This window comes from Nycticebus coucang, chromosome 16 (genome assembly GCF_027406575.1).
Source record: "Nycticebus coucang isolate mNycCou1 chromosome 16, mNycCou1.pri, whole genome shotgun sequence".
Classification (NCBI taxonomy): Eukaryota; Metazoa; Chordata; class Mammalia; order Primates; family Lorisidae; genus Nycticebus; species Nycticebus coucang.
Window position 1 is genome coordinate 81,112,193 of NC_069795.1, and position 17,850 is coordinate 81,130,042.

The 17,850-nt window shown below is 39.0% G+C and overlaps 1 protein-coding gene across 2 annotated transcripts in view; it reads left to right on the forward strand.

The window, feature by feature from the left end:
- The window catches only part of FGF12 (fibroblast growth factor 12), a 541,519-nt gene that overhangs the window by 180,193 nt on the left and 343,476 nt on the right, over positions 1-17,850 (forward strand). The window contains exon 1 of one of the 2 annotated variants that reach the window (XM_053565442.1): positions 5,040-5,500. The exons of the other annotated variant lie outside the window; for it this stretch is intronic. Coding sequence (XP_053421417.1) covers positions 5,410-5,500 — 91 coding nt within the window. The 5' untranslated portion in view covers positions 5,040-5,409. Of the gene's footprint in view, positions 1-5,039; positions 5,501-17,850 lie in introns of those variants that run through there. 2 annotated transcript variants of the gene reach the window in all.

Sequence of the window (17,850 nt, forward strand, 5' to 3'; positions counted from 1 at the left end):
ACTGATATTTATTACCTCTGATTGAGTGACTTCATATTTGTCACGATGAGCAACTCACACATGGCTGTGATGAGGCAAAAACATTTGCCTTCCATGTGACTCAGATAACTGATGTTTAAGGTTTTCTTAAAGATGACAAGCTCAGTGTTATACGAAACAATTTGTGAAAGTGCTGTCAGAAAAGAAGGAAAATTGCAGTGACAAATCCAGGAAGTATTATCCATAGATTAGGGCAGGGGTGGAAAGCTTGGGAGAAAACACATGGAAGTTTTGTTTATTAACTCAACCTCAATAGGCTTTATAGAAAAGAACTTTAGATATTTCAACACTATTCTTTGGCTTTTTGGGGGAGGGGTATGGTAAAGCAAGATACACTGATGGTAAATGAGATTTCATATTACTCCTGAATTTCAAAAACCTGACATAGTATCTATGGTATGTTCACTTATCTATTCAGTCTTACTATACGATTCAAATAGTTCTGAATTGCTGACCAATGCTTCTCAAAAAGTGCTAACTTATTTTACTTTGAAACCATATTGTTGAGTCATTTGGTAGAACTGGTCCAAGGTAAGTCAATTAGAAAACAGAAAAGAATGGCTAACTTTAAAAATATCTACAGAGACAAACATAATTTAACATTTTAACATTAAAAAATTATATCATGAATTTAAAATTAAAAATGCTATTGCTAGTATAGTTTTGATTTTGGTTTATGGGATAATACACAGAAACAAGAAAATGTGAAAGCTTTTGCTTAAACTAAAAATATGCCACTTTCCTACCGTTCATGTGCTCCTGGCTTCTAGGGTTTCGGTTTGTTCTGTTTTGTCTTGTTTGGGAATGTTATGATAAATACAAAAATAAATTCTGACAAGATACTTTAGGAAGACTGCCTCTATATGCCTATTGTGGAAGTAGATGGCAATCACATGAGGAGTTACTTTTAAAATCATGTACACTGAAGTCCTGATAAGTTTAAAACATCTTTATTTTTAAAATCAAGTGTAAGTAATAAAATTCCAGTGATCAATCCCCTTTTATACCTACTTTAATCAAATGTCCATTGTATATAGTAACAAAATTAAAATATTATGTGCCATATTTGGTTTAATCCGAAATTATCTGAAAGTACAATAACAACAAATAAATCTATAAGCATAATACCTCTGTTTTTCAAGTACTACAATGTGATAAGTCATTTTCTCTAAGATGAATACACTAGTCACAAGCATCACTGTGACAGCCACTTAAAGACAGCAGCAGGCCATTTAAATATTAATTGTGACTGAGGTGACTTTCCTGCTCTGCTTCCTAAGAGTTTACAATCATGAAGAGGAGTTGGGAGCTTCACACCTAAATGCTTCCTATAATCAAATAATAGAGCCACTGTTTTAAACATTAATAGTCTAACAACTAGAATGTGGAAAAGTTGGTAATAGCAACTTACCTTTCAAATATAATTGGAATCTTCAAAGCACTTTCACTTTACCTCATTACAACCTCACTAGACAGGGCGAGAGGCTCATGATAAATGTGAAAACTGATGCTCAGGAGATCACGTGTGTTTTAAACTCACACATAGGCCTGCTCACTCTGATCAAGTTCCCTTGAGGGAACCATGGCTTCATTCTATTCACTTGCTACTTTTCAAGGGATACCATTTATTTCAAAGTAAGGAAATAGCTCTTGGCATTGGGTTTCAGGGCAGGAGAGCTCTACTGGAAAACTCTGTCTTCTGCTGCAGCACAAAGGACTATTTTTAGATGTTTTCCTTTTGCTAATTGTCTCTCCCTCTATGGGGAATTTCTATGGGTAGAATCCCAGATGAATCAACTTTCTCACTAGATCTCAAAGAGACTGGAAAGACAAGGCCATAGCTCAGTTGCTCTGGGGATCAGAACTTCTTCAATGATGTCAGAACAGTGGCTAGCAAGTTCTTCAGTGACCTCTGAGTCCAGAGTGTTGGTGATCCCATTGAACACTGGGACTAAAAGAATTCAGAAAAGTAAGCCTAGACATAACTTCTTAAGCCTGGGAACCACCCCAAATGACCTTGACTGAAGGCTCAACTTAGAAGCTAAGACGGTGTGGAGCCAGTGGTGGCTGTGGGTTCCAGAGGCCCTCCAGATGTTCCATTTTTCTTCCACCACCTTTGGGAGAAAAAAGGAAAAAGACTTCTTCAGTCAACTTCAACTTTCACTTGAACATTTAGGGAACATCAGAGGAACTGTGAACATTTAGCCTAGAGAAGAGAAAGAGGAAAGGGGTGTTGTAAACAAAATAGCTCCTTTGCAGCTAACAGTAATAAGAGGCCTTAAGACAATGCAATTCCTATTAAAGCTCCATTGTCATACTTTAAAGATCTTGAAAAAATAATACTTTGTTTTATATGGAATCAGAAAAAACCTCGAATAGCCAAAACATTACTGAGCAATAAAAACAAAGCAGGAGGAATCATGCTACCAAACCTGAGACTGTACTATAAATCCACAGTGATCAAAACAGCATGGTACTGGCACAAAAGCAGAGAAGTAGATGTGTGGAACAGAATAGAGAACCAAGAGATGGATCCAGCTACTTACCGTTATTTGATCTTTGACAAGCCAATTAAAAACATTCAGTGGGGAAAAGATTCCCTATTTAACAAATGGTGCTGGGTAAACTGGCTGGCAACCTGTAGAAGATTGAAACTGGACCCACACCTTTCACCATTAACTAAGATAGACTCTTACTGGATAAAAGATTTAAACTTAAGACATGAAACTATAAAAATACTTGAAGAAAGTGCAGGGAAAACTCTTGAAGGAATCGGCCTGGGTGAATATTTTATGAGGAGGACTCGCCAGGCAATTGAAGCAGTATCAAAAATACACTACTGGGACCTGATCAAACTAAAAAGCTTCTGCACAGCCAAGAACATAGTGAGTAAAGCAAGCAGACAGTCCTCAGAATGGGAGAAAATTATTTGCAGGTTATACCTCCGATAAAGGTGTAATAACCAGAATCCACAGAGAACTCAAACGTATTAACAAGAAAAGAACATGTGACCCCATCTCAGGATGGGCAAGGGACTTGAAGAGAAACTTCTCTAAAGAAGATGGACGCAAGATCTACAAACACATGAAAAAAAGCTCATCATCCTTAATCATCAGAGAAATGCAAATCAAAACTACTCTGAGATATCACCTAACCCCAGTAAGAGTAGCCCACATAACAAAATCCAAAACCAGAAATGTTGGCATGGATGTGGAGGAAAGGGCACACTTCTACACTGCTGGTGGGAATGCCCACTAATACGTTCCTTCTGGAAGGATGTTTGGAGAATATTTAGAGACCTAAAAATAGACCTGCCATTCGATCCTGTAATTCCTTTACTAGGTCTATACCCAGAAGACCAAAAGTCACAATATAACAAAGACATCGGTACCAGAATGTTTATTGCAGCCCAATTCATAATTGCTAAGTCATGGAAGAAGCCCAAGTGGCCATCGACTCACGAATGGACTAGCAAATTGTGGTACATGTATACCATGGAATATTATGCAGCCTTAAAGAAAGATGGAGACTTTACCTCTTTCATGTTTACATGGATGGAGCTGGAACATACTCTTCTTAGCAAAGTATCTCAGGAATGGAAAAAAAAGTATCCAATGTACTCAGCCCTACTATGAAGCTAAATTATAGCTTTCACATGAAGACTATAACCCAACTATAGCACAAGACTATGGGGAAAGGGCCAAGGAAGGGGAAGGGAGGGGGGAGGTTTTGGTGGAGGGAGGGTAATGGGTGGGGCCACATCTATGGTGCATCTTAGAATGAGTACAGGCGATTGCACTAATGTACACAGCTATGATTTAACAATAAAAAAAAAAGAATCCGGGAGCATTTAAATTGAGTGCATAAATATTTAGAATTGAAATGTAAAAAAAAAAAAAAAAAGACAATGAACGGGGGAAGATGAAGTCAACTGCTGGCTCACTGTCGGGTAAACTTTCTAGCAGGTTTCCTGCAATGAATTACCCAAGAAGTTGCTGAGTTCTCTGTCACCTGTGTGGACACTGGCAGTCATCAAAAAGGGAAAGTGGTCCAAAACTTTATAGGTGGGGCTACATAATAATTGTCAACACTACTTTATAAAAGCGTTTTCTTAGTCTTCAACAAGTAGACTTTCTTTTAAAGATGAGAAAACAGATACAGAGAGGTTAAGTAATTTGTTCTGGGTCACACATCAAGTAGAACTTTGAACTTAAGCTGTTTATCTGTAGTGTCTGCCATGAGATTCCGCATAGGATGATCTGTCACATTTCCAGCGTCCTTTCTATGTTTCACTTCACTGATGGCCCCTAGGATTTGGGGGGAGGGGGAAGGAAGAAAAAAGAGACAGAGATGTTGTTGGGAAAATCACACCGAGCACGGAGAAGCTTATTGGTCCTCTGGGCTGGCTGGCAGAGGCAAAGCCTACAGGAATACTGGCGCCGACCGAACAGATTTCCCGCCTCTGGCCCCGCTTCCCTGTGCGACTAAGCTAAACTTTTCCGGGAGACTGGAAGGACCAAGGACAATCACGGAGCTGCCAATCCTCTAGTCCACACCCTCTTTATGGAGAGACACCCAGGGTGGTAAGGGACTTACCCAAGGTCATAGAGTCCCAACTAAAAAATCCAGGCGTCTAAACTCTCGCCTCAGCCCGGTGCACACCCACGCACACCTTACTTCTCGTCTCCCGCACCCGAGAGCTTTCTCTACGCCATATCCCCGCCTCCCTACCCTCGCCCCCAGTTCCCCGGAGTCGCTTCTGACGCTCGCGGCCTCCAGGGTCCAGCCCTTACTGCGGACGCTTCCTTTCCGTCGGATTCCCACGTCGGAGGCGCCCGCGGGAGCGCTGTCTTCCGGGCTCGATCCGCCGCGCAGCCGGGACCCCGCAGAGCCCCGACCCCGGACGGCGGGGAAACCGAGGAGGGCGGCAGACGCTGAGGGCAGGAGGAGAGGAGGTGCCCCGAGATCCGGGCTCAGAAGGGCCGCGGCCGGCGGGGGCCCCGTCTTTGTCCCTCCGGCGCCCCCCTCTGGAGGGAGGCACCGACCTCGGCGCAGCGCACCCCTCGCACTCCTGCGGACAGACTAGCCGCCTCCCACGGAAAGTCCCGCGGGGTCACGTTCGGGCCCACTGGGGTGTGGCCGCGTCCCCGGCTCCCCGAGGGCTGCCCCCGGCGGAGCCGCACTTCCTCGTCCCCGCCCGCGCTGGCCGCGGCGTCCGCCGCGCTCCTGCCCGGCCCATGTGCCGACTGCCCTCCGCCTGGGACGCGCGCACCATGGACTCCGGACCCGGCTTCGGAGCGCAGGCCGCCTTTCGGTTGGACAATTAGCGGAGGTGGGCGGGGAGTTGAAGAACCCCACACACGCTTCTCCATGAAGATTCTTGAGCTTTCCTTGAAGAAAGGAGTGCATATGCTGCAGTGTCTCTGTGGAAGGAGCCTGAGGTCCAGCAACAGCCTGAGCGGTGAGAAATGTTCTTTCCCCAACCCTGTAACGCTGGTACAATATACCCCCGTCCCTCCTCCGGGCGCGCTCTCGGCCGCCCTTCCCTCCTTTATTCCGCGAGGTAAGTGGTGGAAGAGGCGTTTCCCGACTGGGGAGAGGTAAGGGTCCTGCCGCTGGTTCTTTGTATTTTTTTTCTTTTGAAATCCCTGAAGTCATCAGCGCTTTATAGAACGGCGTTAGCTCTCGCTCCGCGCGCCCCGACTGGAACCCGCGGGTATCTTTTCAAGGGGCGCTGAAGTGACCTGTTTTCGCACTTTCTCGCGGCTCTCTCCGTGTGATTTGCGAGGGCGGCGTGTGACTTGGAGTTGTTCAGTGTCTCCTCCGAGAAGTTGCTGGTGCGTTCGAGAGGAGAGGGGACGTTTAAACAGATGACTGGCGAGGCAGGTATCTTTTCCTTTTCTTGTTTTGCCGGAAAAGTAGACCTGGAGGAAGTCAGGGCTGTGATTTCCCGGGAGAGCAAGCAGTTTCTGTCCTTGGTGCTGAAACAGGAGAATCCCAGTTAGCCCTGGGCTTAATCAACCGGGTCCCTCAGGAAATGCTCAGGGAAGGAGAGAAAGAAAATCAGACCCTTCAGATGACCTGAGATATTCAGAAAAGTCATTAAAAATATTTTAATTAAAATTTTAAAATAGAATAAATACCTAATTAAAATCAATAAGTGTGATTCTTTTTAGCTAAAATGATTTGCCCTTTCATCACATGTTTTTCCATTGTCTACCTCTATTTTTTTAAGGTGTTAGTTCCTTCTAAAGTGATATATCTATCAATCTTGTAAGTGCTAATTAAGTTTCCGTGTCTTTTGGTTTTCCTTTACAATGGGAGTGGGGTGAGAGGAAGGGCACCCTATTATGTGTAAACCCGTGTCTCTGTAAAAGAATATCTATGGGGGGGGTGTCCTTAAATTCCAAATAACTTTACTTTTCCAACATTTAACAACATAGTTATAGATTTTGTGTTTCAAACTTCATATGTTATTTTAGGAGTCTTATTCATTTGGCTACGGTACTTATTTTCACTCTGTTCTGTAGCAATGGAAATTATACTTGAAAAGATCAAAATGAGGATTCATTCATTCTTTAAAACTTTGACTTTCTGGTTACTCATCAGTCTAAGTGAAATTAAAACTATTTAAAGAACTAATTAGATAATTTAACTATATACGAAATCTGAAAACACATTTTCAAAATGAAAAATCAGCAATGAGATCTCATATTTTACTTCTTCATAATTAAGAAGATTATTTGTTCATTCTTTTTCTTACCACCTTTTTTTAAGTGCTAAAAAAGATATCATACTCACATTCTAAACTAGTGGCTTTATGTTGAAGTTTTATGTTTTGATAATGCATATTTCAAGAAGCCAGTAGAGATGTATGTTAATACTATTTCAATTTTTCTGGTCCACACCAAGTAAAATGTTAATAGATTATAAATTATATGTACATTTTTAGTAGTGAAAAATTTTTAAGTGTTTATGGTGAGTAATAAAAGGTAGTTCCTTTTGTCAAATTAGGTAAAAGGTTCAAGGTATATGCAGTGTCAGTTTCACAAATGGTGACTGATCCAAATGGAAGGAAGAACTTACATGATTGGACAGCATAGATTGTCCTAAGCACAGGAATTAGAGTCTGAAGATTTAGTTGTAAAACAATCTCAGTAGATTACTACAAATCTTTGAAATTCACTATTTTTATTTACAAAAAGTGGAAATGATAGTTTCAGCATAGTTCCTGTGTCTTGCCTTCATCCCAGATTTAACATGTGATTCTATGAAAACTGCTGTACCTTATTTATATATGCATTTTTACTTAGTGGATAGTTTGTTCATTTTGAGGAACAATAACACTAGAGGAATTCTTACAAAATGGTCTGACTACCCAAGTAGTGAAGATGAAGGTTTCTTTCCATGCTTTCCACAGACAGAGATAATACATCCTTATTTATTAAGACATTGTTTGTGGAAACTACACTGCCTTTATTTGAACTGGGACTCTTTAAAGCTTATAATTTTATGTAACTAACATGACCTTGTTGTTTCTCAACTTATGCATAAATGTAAATCGCCATGATAATAGTATCTACCTCCTAGGTTGTGATAAAGATGAAATGAATTAATAACAGCTAAAGATTTAATTGAGCTCTCATTGTATGTTCTAATGGCTTTAAGCAATAGCATTAAAATATACTAACATATTTAGTATATTTTATGTGTTGTTATTATTGTGTTCTATTTTAAGTGATTTTTTTTTCATATGGCATATGCCATTCGCATGACTGCATAGCAATTCTGCATGTAAATGTTGTTATGGCCAGTGTAGACATGCAAATTGAAGTAATGGCATCAGAAACTTTTTCTAGGAACAAATTTATAAAAATAGAGCCAGGATGAACCACTTTAATTTGTCAAACAATGACATCATGTAGTAACAGAATTTTATGCCAGCTCCTTCTTCCTCATTATTTTACAGTTGAAGGAAGTGAGGCCCACAGAACAAAAATGACATAATTTGTTATAAAAGATAAAGAGAGTCTCCTAATTCATTGCTAAAATTTTGGAGTTGTAAATATTTATTTTATTTAGGTTATGTTTTTAATAAATGCGGTAATAAATACCAACTAATCATTACTTTTGTGCTTTTTAGTGTAATTAAAATATATTTTTGCTCCTGTTTTTCCTGGGAATTAACAAATATTAACATCTTGCCTAGTCCTTTGTACAGCAATAGGTTGGAAATAGCATGGGCTATCAAATGGAAGACTGTCTTAGACAAAGTTAAGTGGATTGTTTCAGGATAAATTCCTGGTCTCTTATTATCTTTTTATTTTTTCATTTCTCAAAATGAAATGATTTTCAATCATTTTTTAAGCATGCGAATTCCATACATTAAATGATAGGTTAGAGTTTAAAATTCTAAACAAACCTTGTTAGGATAAGTGATACTTTTATTAATCTGACAAAGCATTAGTTCAAAGGGAAAGTAAGGTTCATTTTTCTCTATAAAGTAGGGAATTTTACACAGAAACGGTAGTAATTAAAACATCATCTTTAATGCCTGCACTCACTCCTCTCAGGATGTAGTGGGGGAACGAAGAAGCATTTCATCTATAGATTTGTCATCACTTCAACAGGAAAGACCATTCTAATGTTGTAAAAAAGGAATTACAATAGTTGTAAGTTAGAGGAGAGAGAGAGAAACACCTGTGCTTGGTTGCTTGTGTTATCACTTTGGGTCATTCCAGAAAGTCACCCTTCTTCTGCATACAGTCATTCATGGCTCTTCTGCCATATTTAATCATTTGGGAGCTTCTCATCTTTGTAACCTGAAAAATTATTAGATGTCAACAGCTGAACTAAATTATCACATAAAATGGCCTTTATGGGGAATTGAAACACTCTAGGCAAAAGTGAGTTATCAAACCTATTAAAAACTCATAACTGAAACTTAGTCACACCACTGTTTTTCAAGTATAGTACTGGCATCTAAATGAAAACTGCCCACCTACAATCAGTTTGCATCAGATACTTGTATAACTAAGGCGTACTTAGTAGACTTTAGTAGACTTTAACTATTCTACAAAGGAGTCTAATGAGCCAAAAAATAATGTTTTATTGCAAAGTGGTTGTCTTAGTATGTTTACGTTGCTGTAAAGGACTACTTGAGGCTCAGTGATTTATAAAGAGAAAATACCTTATTTGGCTCACAGTTATTGTGGCTGGACGATGAATCATCTGGGGACAGCCTCAGGCCACTTCCACTTATGGTGAAAGGCAAAAGGAAACCAGTATGTGCGGAGATCACATGGTGAGAGAGGAAACAGGAGAGAGAGGTGGAAGGCACCAGGCTCTTTTTAACAATCAGCTCTCAAGGAGATGAACAGAGTGAGAACTCACTTGTTACCATGAGGACTGTGGGACCAAATCATTCATGAGGAATCTGCCCAAAAACTTCCCATTAGGTTCCACATACAACACTGAGAATTAAATTTCAGCATGAGATTTGGAAGGGTCAAACAAACTAAGTTAGTGGTTGTTACTGTTTATAAGTTTATTTCCTGAGAAAGAGTTCTCTGCAAAGAGCAGTACTCTGCTGAAAACTCGGCTCTACCTTTACTTACAAGTATTCATATTACCCTTTAATCTCTTTGCTTTTTCTTCAGAGGTGTATGTAACAGATGCCTTTTAAAATTGGGACAAATTAAAATAACGTATTTATTGACTGAGGATATTTTAGATTATTGACTGAGGATATTTTAGTTTCAAATTCATTTTTCAGAAATTTACCGAGTCAAAAAGTGAATGACAGAGTCCACCTTTTAAAGCCATGTATTCAGTTCTTCACATTATTTTGGTATTGAAGTATGAGGATTTTAGTGTGTAACTGCCATTGAGTAGCCAATCTTGGAAACCTTATTGAAGGGTAATTGATGGTTTATTTGTGGGGATTATCTTCATTGAAGAACCTTTCTTTGAGCTAGTTCTTATGTGTTAAGCTTAAAATTCTTCGATGCTCCAAGGGCTAAGATTAATATGAGTCATTCAGTAAACCAAATGCCCATTACTTTTTTTACAGCCTTAATTTTCCAAGGTTTGTGTTTGTTGTTGTATTTACATGATATTTTCAGTATCAGAAAACTTCAAGAACTTAGCACTCATTAAGTTCATTTGCCTTATAGTACTTCTTAAAAGCCATTTGCTAAGTGCCAACCACATACAAATATAATAATCATTAACATTTTTCATAGACTTTATCTTTTTTGAGAAGTTGTATGTTCACAGCAAAATTGAGAGGAAGGTATAGAGATATCCTATATCCTATATTCTATACCCCACTTACACATAGATTCCCTCATGACAACTGATGAACTTACACTGATGTTATACATCTATGGGTTTGAACAAATGTATTGTAGCATGTATCCACAATTCTAGTATCATACAGAGTATTTTTTACTGTACTAAAAATCTGTACTCAGCCTATTCATTCCTGCCTCTTTCCTAACCTCTGAAAACCACTGATCTTTTTACTATCTCCAAAGTTTTGCATTTTCTGCAATGCCGTATGATTGGAATAATATAGTGTGTAGCCTTTGTATACTGATTTTTCACTTAATTATATGAATTTGAGTTTTCTCCATGTCTTTTCATGGCTTGATATCTCATTTAAGTTCTGAATAATATTCCATTGTCTGGGTATACCACACTTACTTATGCATTTACCTCCTAAAGGACATCTTGGTTGTTTCAAGTCTTGGAAATTATGAGTAAAGTTGCTGTAAACATCCATGTGCATGTATGTGTGGACATACATTTTACAGGTCACTTGGGTAAATACCCAGGATCACAACTATTTCATTGTTCAGTAAAAGTATGTTCAGTTTTGTATGAGAGTATCAAACTGTCTTCCACAATTGCTGTACCATTTTACTTTCCCACCAGCAATTAGGGCTCTTGGCACTGCACATTCTCACCACTATTTGGTGTTGTCAGTGTTTTGAAGTTGGGACCTTTTAATATGTGTGTAATAGAAGGTCATTATTTTTTCAATCTTTAATCCTCTAAAGGTATATGATGTTGAACATCTTTTCATATGGTTGCCTGCCTTCTATGCAGTTTTGTTGTTGTTATTAAGGTGTCTGTTCCTGTCTTTGGGCCAGTTTTTAATTGGGTTATTTTCTTTTTTGAATTGTCATTAGCACTTCTAACCCAATATTTTGGGTTCTTTTGTTGGGCACATTGTTAGATGTCCTCACTCATTCCCTTGATGTTACTTGCGACCATAAGACTTGAACTGGCAAATGAAATTTGAGCAGAAGTGACATATTGGCATGTGGAAGCTTTAATAGCCATAGTGCATTTCACCTCAGATGTGATGATGTCTGAGGTAGTGGTTACTCCACTGGCCTGTGTCTGTAATGAATAGAGCCCCACTGCGTTACCCATGATGAATGTTTAATACAAAATAAGAAGTTGAAATCTCTTTCTGTAAGTAGCTTCATTTTTTTAAGTTAGTTTATTATCCAACTAATCTTGATTGATATAATATGGCAGCACAATTTACATAATAAAATCTAGTGGAATTTTTAATTCCACTCAATTTATTTTGCTATGTGTAAGTTTCTTTTCAGTTAAAACACTCTAATTTCTCTATAAAATCATCCATAGCATATAATGAATAGATGTATTGGTTTTTGTTCATAGTCTTAATAATTAGTTTATTATACCAAGGTATGATGAAATTTTGTTATCATCCTTCTATTAAATTAGTATGTATCTGGGCGGCGCCTGTGGCTCAGTGAGTAGGGTGCCGGCCCCATATATTGAGGATGGCTGGTTCGAACCCAGCCCTGGCCAAACTGCAACAAAAAAATAGCTGGGTATTGTGGCAGGTGCCTGTAGTCCCAGCTACTTGGGAGGCTGAGGCAATTGCCTAAGCCCAGGGGTTGGAGGTTGCTGTGAGCCATGGCACTCTACCAAGGGTGATAAAGTGAGACTGTCTCAAATAAATAAATAAATTAATCAGTATGTATCCTGAGCCTTGCTGTTACAATGTTCCTTAAGTGTTATCTACTACTTTCCAAAAATGTATTATATCTCCAATGATTTTGCCTTCAAAAACTTTGAAATTATTCTTTCAAAGTGGAAATTTTATTGCAAGGCTCTTAAAAGCTCAGTGGTTCCTTTCCACTTACCCTAAAGTATGGAGTTACTCCATCATATCCAGGAAAGGAAGAATTAGCTACATTGCCTAAAAAGGCAGTAACGGTAGCTCTCATTACTACTATAGTTTGGTCAAGCAAAGGAAAACGCAAATAAACAAATTTTCTTCTCCCAGCTTATAAACAACGAGCTGTGCGCATTAGGAAGAATACCAGGGCAGTACTTTGTGATAAAGGGATTGGGCTTAGTGCTTCCATCTGGGTCATGGACCAGCAATTCATTTGCCTGGTTCTGTGTTAAGTACAGCAGAAGAGAGAAGGAAAGCCAGACGTTTTCCAAAACCTAGGATATTTGCCTTATGCCAGTAGCCCATCCCTTTTCGTACCCCTCCTTTCCTTCTTCCTTTTTCCATCCAAGGGTAGAAAGTTAATGTCTCTGGCTTCAGATGTCTTTTTTCAATTCTGCACACAATCCTTGAGGACCAATTGCATGGTAGGTTCTGTGTTAGACACTGAAGAGCCATCAGGGAGATTAATGCTTGAAAGCAAAAGGTATAATCTGAGGCAGGATTTGATACATGTCCAAAGTGAAGCACTGGGCAGCTTCAGTTTGTTTCCATTTAACAAACTCTTACCTGTTCGGTGGTAAGAATCAACCAAAGGAAGAATAATTAATGCAATCTGGAGTTCTTTTTTTTTTTTAATGATTTTATTTTATTTATTTATTTATTTATTTATTTATTTTTTTGTAGAGACAGAGTCTCACTTTATGGCCCTCAGTAGAGTGCTGTGGCCTCACACAGCTCACAGCAACCTCCAACTCCTGGGCTCAAGCGATTCTCTTGCCCCAGCCTCCCGAGTAGCTGGGACTACAGGCGCCCGCCACAACGCCCGGCTATTTTTTGGTTGCAGTTTGGCCGGGGCTGGGTTTGAACCCGCCACCCTCGGTATATGGGGCCGGTGCCTTACCCACTGAGTCACAGGCGCCGCCCCAATCTGGAGGTCTTATTAATGTCCCTGAGCTTGAAAAAGCATTTAGGAGTTCAAAAGAGAGCTCTTGGATGTGGCAAATGAGAGTGGTAACGGAAGGAAGTAGTATTTCCCTACAGTATACTTCACTGGAAAAGCGTGTTTGAATAAAAATAAAATTAAGATGTAAAATGAAGCAATTTTGGGGTGGCGCCTGTGGCTCAGTGGGTAAGGTGCTGGCCCCATATACTGGAGGGTGGCAGGTTCGAACTCTGCCCTCTCCATACTGCAACAACAACAACAAAATAGCTGGGCATTGTGGCCGGCACCTGTAGCCCAGCTGCTCTGGAGGCTGAGGCAAGAGAATCATCTAAGCCCAGGAGTTGGAGGTTGCTATGAGCTGTGTGATGCCACGGCACTCTACCGAGGGCCATAAAGTGAGACTCTGTCTCAAAAAAAAAAAAGAAAAGAAAAAAGAAGCAATTTTTTACAAAGGCAATAACTCTACAGCTCAATTAAAGTCTACTTAACTTTGCCCATATTTGGATATCCTGCCGAATGATCTATACATTTCTACTTCAACGTAAGTCTACTTGTTCACAGCAAGATACAATATATTAGCTTCTTAGAAAGGTGCATGTTCTGTTCTGTGCTACCAGAGTTACAAACATCCAGGGTGTACTTACAGATCTGCTTTTTCAATTTCTATGAAATATCTTAAGTCAATGGAATTATCTTCCTTTGTCTTAGTACAGCAATTGTTATCATTACACCATATCATTTTCTTTGTACAATGTTATGAATGCCATGTCCGAATATTTTTTCTGATGCCATAAAATGTGGGACATTTGCATTTTGTAGGGTGCCAATCAGAAAGATACTGTGAATCTGCCAAGATAGTTTCTCTTGCTGAAACGATCTTTTTTGTTTATACATAAGCTTCTAGTATCGTTCTACCCCCTCCACTCATTACTGTTTATAGAAACGATAGCATTGCAGTTGGTGTCACTGATTGCCCACGTTGTTACTTCAATGAAGCCAGCTGGGATGCAATTGCATGGTCTTTAAATAAAACTTAGTGACACAAAATGAATCTCTTTTTGAGGGGAGAGGGGTTGTTGCTAGCTGGATCATTTTCTAAGGCACTAATTATTTGCTTAACTTGGAGGAACTTGAGAATCAGTGAATCTCCACGTTGGCTCAATGTCTGACCTTGACACTAAGGAACCTGCAGGTGGATAGCAGAGTTCCAGTCTTTATGAAGCCATTCTCACCATGATGGTGATGATCCTCTCATGCCCAGACCGTTTTAGCTCTCTGTAAATAACTCAATGACTGGTGATAGTGGATGTAACTGTGGTTCCAGTTACTCAAAGGCCGAGACCAGAAGATTAATTGAGTTCAGGAATTCTGGGCTGTAATGATCTGTGCCAGCCTGGCAACAGTCCTGCTCCCACAAGCATCGTGGGAATTACCTGAGAGTGGCGATACACAGAGTGAGAGGGTGGTGTTGTATTTTCTAAAACTGGAGTTTTGAAAAGGAAGGACATCAATTATTATCTCTGACCTTTGGGCTTGCAAACTTCATTGTGAGCTAGGGAGGATAGTATTCCTCCTTACAGTTATATACCACGAATAAGGAAACTAAGGCTTCTCCAGATGAATATTTATATGTCTATGTACTCTTTTTATCGTGAAAATCTTAAATGTATCTATTTAAAATGTCTATGTGCTTATTTGTGTATGTGTATGGATATGTGTTTGTGTGTGTGTGTGTTTGGTTAAATGCATCAAAATTTCTAATGACCATTATCTTTAGGGAATTTGAGGTGTGAGATGGAAGACTTGCTTTGTACTTTACATGGGTTTATATTAAATAAATTTTTATGAAAATATATTCCTTTCATAATTAAAATCTAGTGATATATTTCAGATCATAGTTTTCTTCTATCTCTGTAGAATAAGAAAATCTCTTATAGAACTAAAACTCCATGTATGAAACTCCATTTTATGTGTGTGAATTTTTTATTTTTTATTTTTATTTTTTTTGTGTGTGTGTGAATTTTTTAAACAAAATATATCCCATAAAAGGTATCTTTTCTTTCTTTCTTTCCTATGGGACCAAACAATTATTCTAAATATGGAAATAGATACACACTGAAATATCTGGAAAATATTTTTCCAAAAGAATTGAAAGATGCTGTGATTAGTGGTATTTGCTTGGAGAGAGATATTTTGAAGCAGCGAGAAAGAGGCTTTCCTTTTTTAAAAAGCTTTGTGTATTTCTATGCTGCTTCTACAATGATTTGTACATATTGACTTTATTTAAATAGAAGTCAGGATGTGGCTAGATGGGAAATTGTGGCTCATTTGTATTTTCCTCTTCCTTAAATTTGTATTAAAAACACTAATGCTTGGAGGCGGCTGTGGCTCAAAGGGGTAGGGCGCCTGCCCCATATGCCAGAGGTGGTGGGTTCAAACCCAGCCCTGGCCAAAAACTGCAAAAAAAGTGAAAATAAAAACACTAATGCTTATATTATTTTGTGGAAGATTGTCACAAGCATCATTTTAAATTACTTTATGGAATGACATCATGTACCCATGCTATAGTTGTCAGTCTACCCACTATTGTTAGATATTTGGATCATATCCATTTTTCTGTGCCTTTAAATTTTGTTGTGATGAATATCCTTGTGTCAAACTCTTTGTGACCTGTGGGCTTGGAGGAGGACATTGGTAATAATGTTCATTTCCCTTCCTTCCCTCTACCTCTCTTCTTAATTCTGAGTTCAATTGAGGAAATGGACGAAGTTGTCGAATGGCTGGCTATTAGATGTATCTGCTTTCTTGCCGGATTGCTGACTACTGGACGGGAGAAGGATCAAAATCCAAGTTAACACCCTTCTCCCAAAACTAAATCCTGCCATAAACAACTCACCTCGGGGGAGATTTGGATCTACAGGGTTAACCCACCTACTGAGAATTTTAGCCTCATCCTTTCTGACTCTAATATAGTGTTGGAGAAATTTGGATCTTATATCTACATGTAAAGGCAGGTGTAGGTTCTGACCTGTTCGTGGCCACCTGGCCACTCAGAATGTGTCCAGCCTGAGGGCAGGCTTGTTCACAGAGAAAGAGGTAACAGCAGGCTAAACCTCACTTGCTCTATTTTAATCTCTTGATCTCAGCAATCAGACCCAATTGTTCTCTACCTTGGAAAGGAGTTAGAAGGCTGGCTGAAAGGGTGGCAATGCTCTTCCCAATGTTTTGGGAAAGACAGAAATGCCTCTTTTATGGGTCAAGAAGTACATGTGGAAAATGAGAGAGAGAATATTAACTCTTACAGTGTGTGATTTTCAAAGGCATGAAGATTCCTAAAAGCAGTAACATACCATTGGGGGTGGGGAGGGTAGTCAGAGACTGACTCCAACTCTGGGTTCTTTTGCATATTTGTTTATGTAGGACAAACGAACTTACAAAAAGAAAACATCGGTGGAAGCAGTACCTGACCCCCCCATTAGAATGTGATTGTTTTAAGGGTGCTGATGTGTCCTCCAGTGACTCACACTCCAGCCAGCAACATAGAATTTTCTTTAAATCTTTTCTACCACTGCACCCTTTCTATGCTGTGATACCCTGTGCAATCTGTGTGTCTTTCGAATCTTTATTAGATAAAAACAAAAACAAAAAACAAACAAAAAAAAGTTTTAAGAATGTGGAAATCACTTGTTCTCAACCCATGTAGTGACCTAGGAGTAATTTGAATTGAGACAGTTTACTATTTTCCAAATTACTTTTATCAGTATAATTTCCAGGGAGATATTTTTTCTAACCAACTTTGAGATAGTTTTTATTCGTTTGCTTTGTTTTTTTTTTTTTTTTTTTTTTGGTGTGGAAAATGATCTCAAAGCTTTCCTCTGCAACTTTTGTCCATGTTGAAGGATGTAAACAATTTTTATAGTCCAGTACGAGAAGAGAAAGGGGGGGGAGGAAGAGAGAGAAAGAAGGAAGTACCTCACTGCTTCTTGATTTTCAGTTTCTAGGCTATATCGTGTTTGCATAATGTGCTTGGAGGATACTGCTGTTCTGACCGTACACTGATGCCTCCACGGCCACGTGTGATCATATTCGATTGTTCCTTAACAGACTCATGCATATATGTATTGATATATTTTCTAATTATATTATTAGTACAAATTCATCCTAGTAACCTGAAAAAATACAGAGAAACAAAAGGAAAACAGAAATGATCCATGGTCACAGCCTAGATAACCACCATTCACATTTGACACACTTTTTCCTTTTACAAAATTGTATTACACCATAATATCCTAATGTAAACATTTCCCCTCTTTTAATTTAATTTATATTGTCAGTGTGTTCCATGTTAAATTACATATATATTTGTTTTGGAGATGAGGTCTTACTCTGTCACCCAGGCTAGAGTATAGTGCCATGGTCATAGCCCACTGCAAGTTCAAACTCTCTAGCTCAAGCAATCCTTCCCTCCCTCAGCCTCCCAAGTAGCTAGGACTACAGGTACATGCCACCATGCCTGTCTTATTATTTTAATGTCTGCATAGTATTCATTTACACATGGGTAGCATAATCAACTTAACCAATCCCTTCGGTTAGACACTTTGATGTTGCTGTATTGTATATCTCTATATATGATGGATCCATC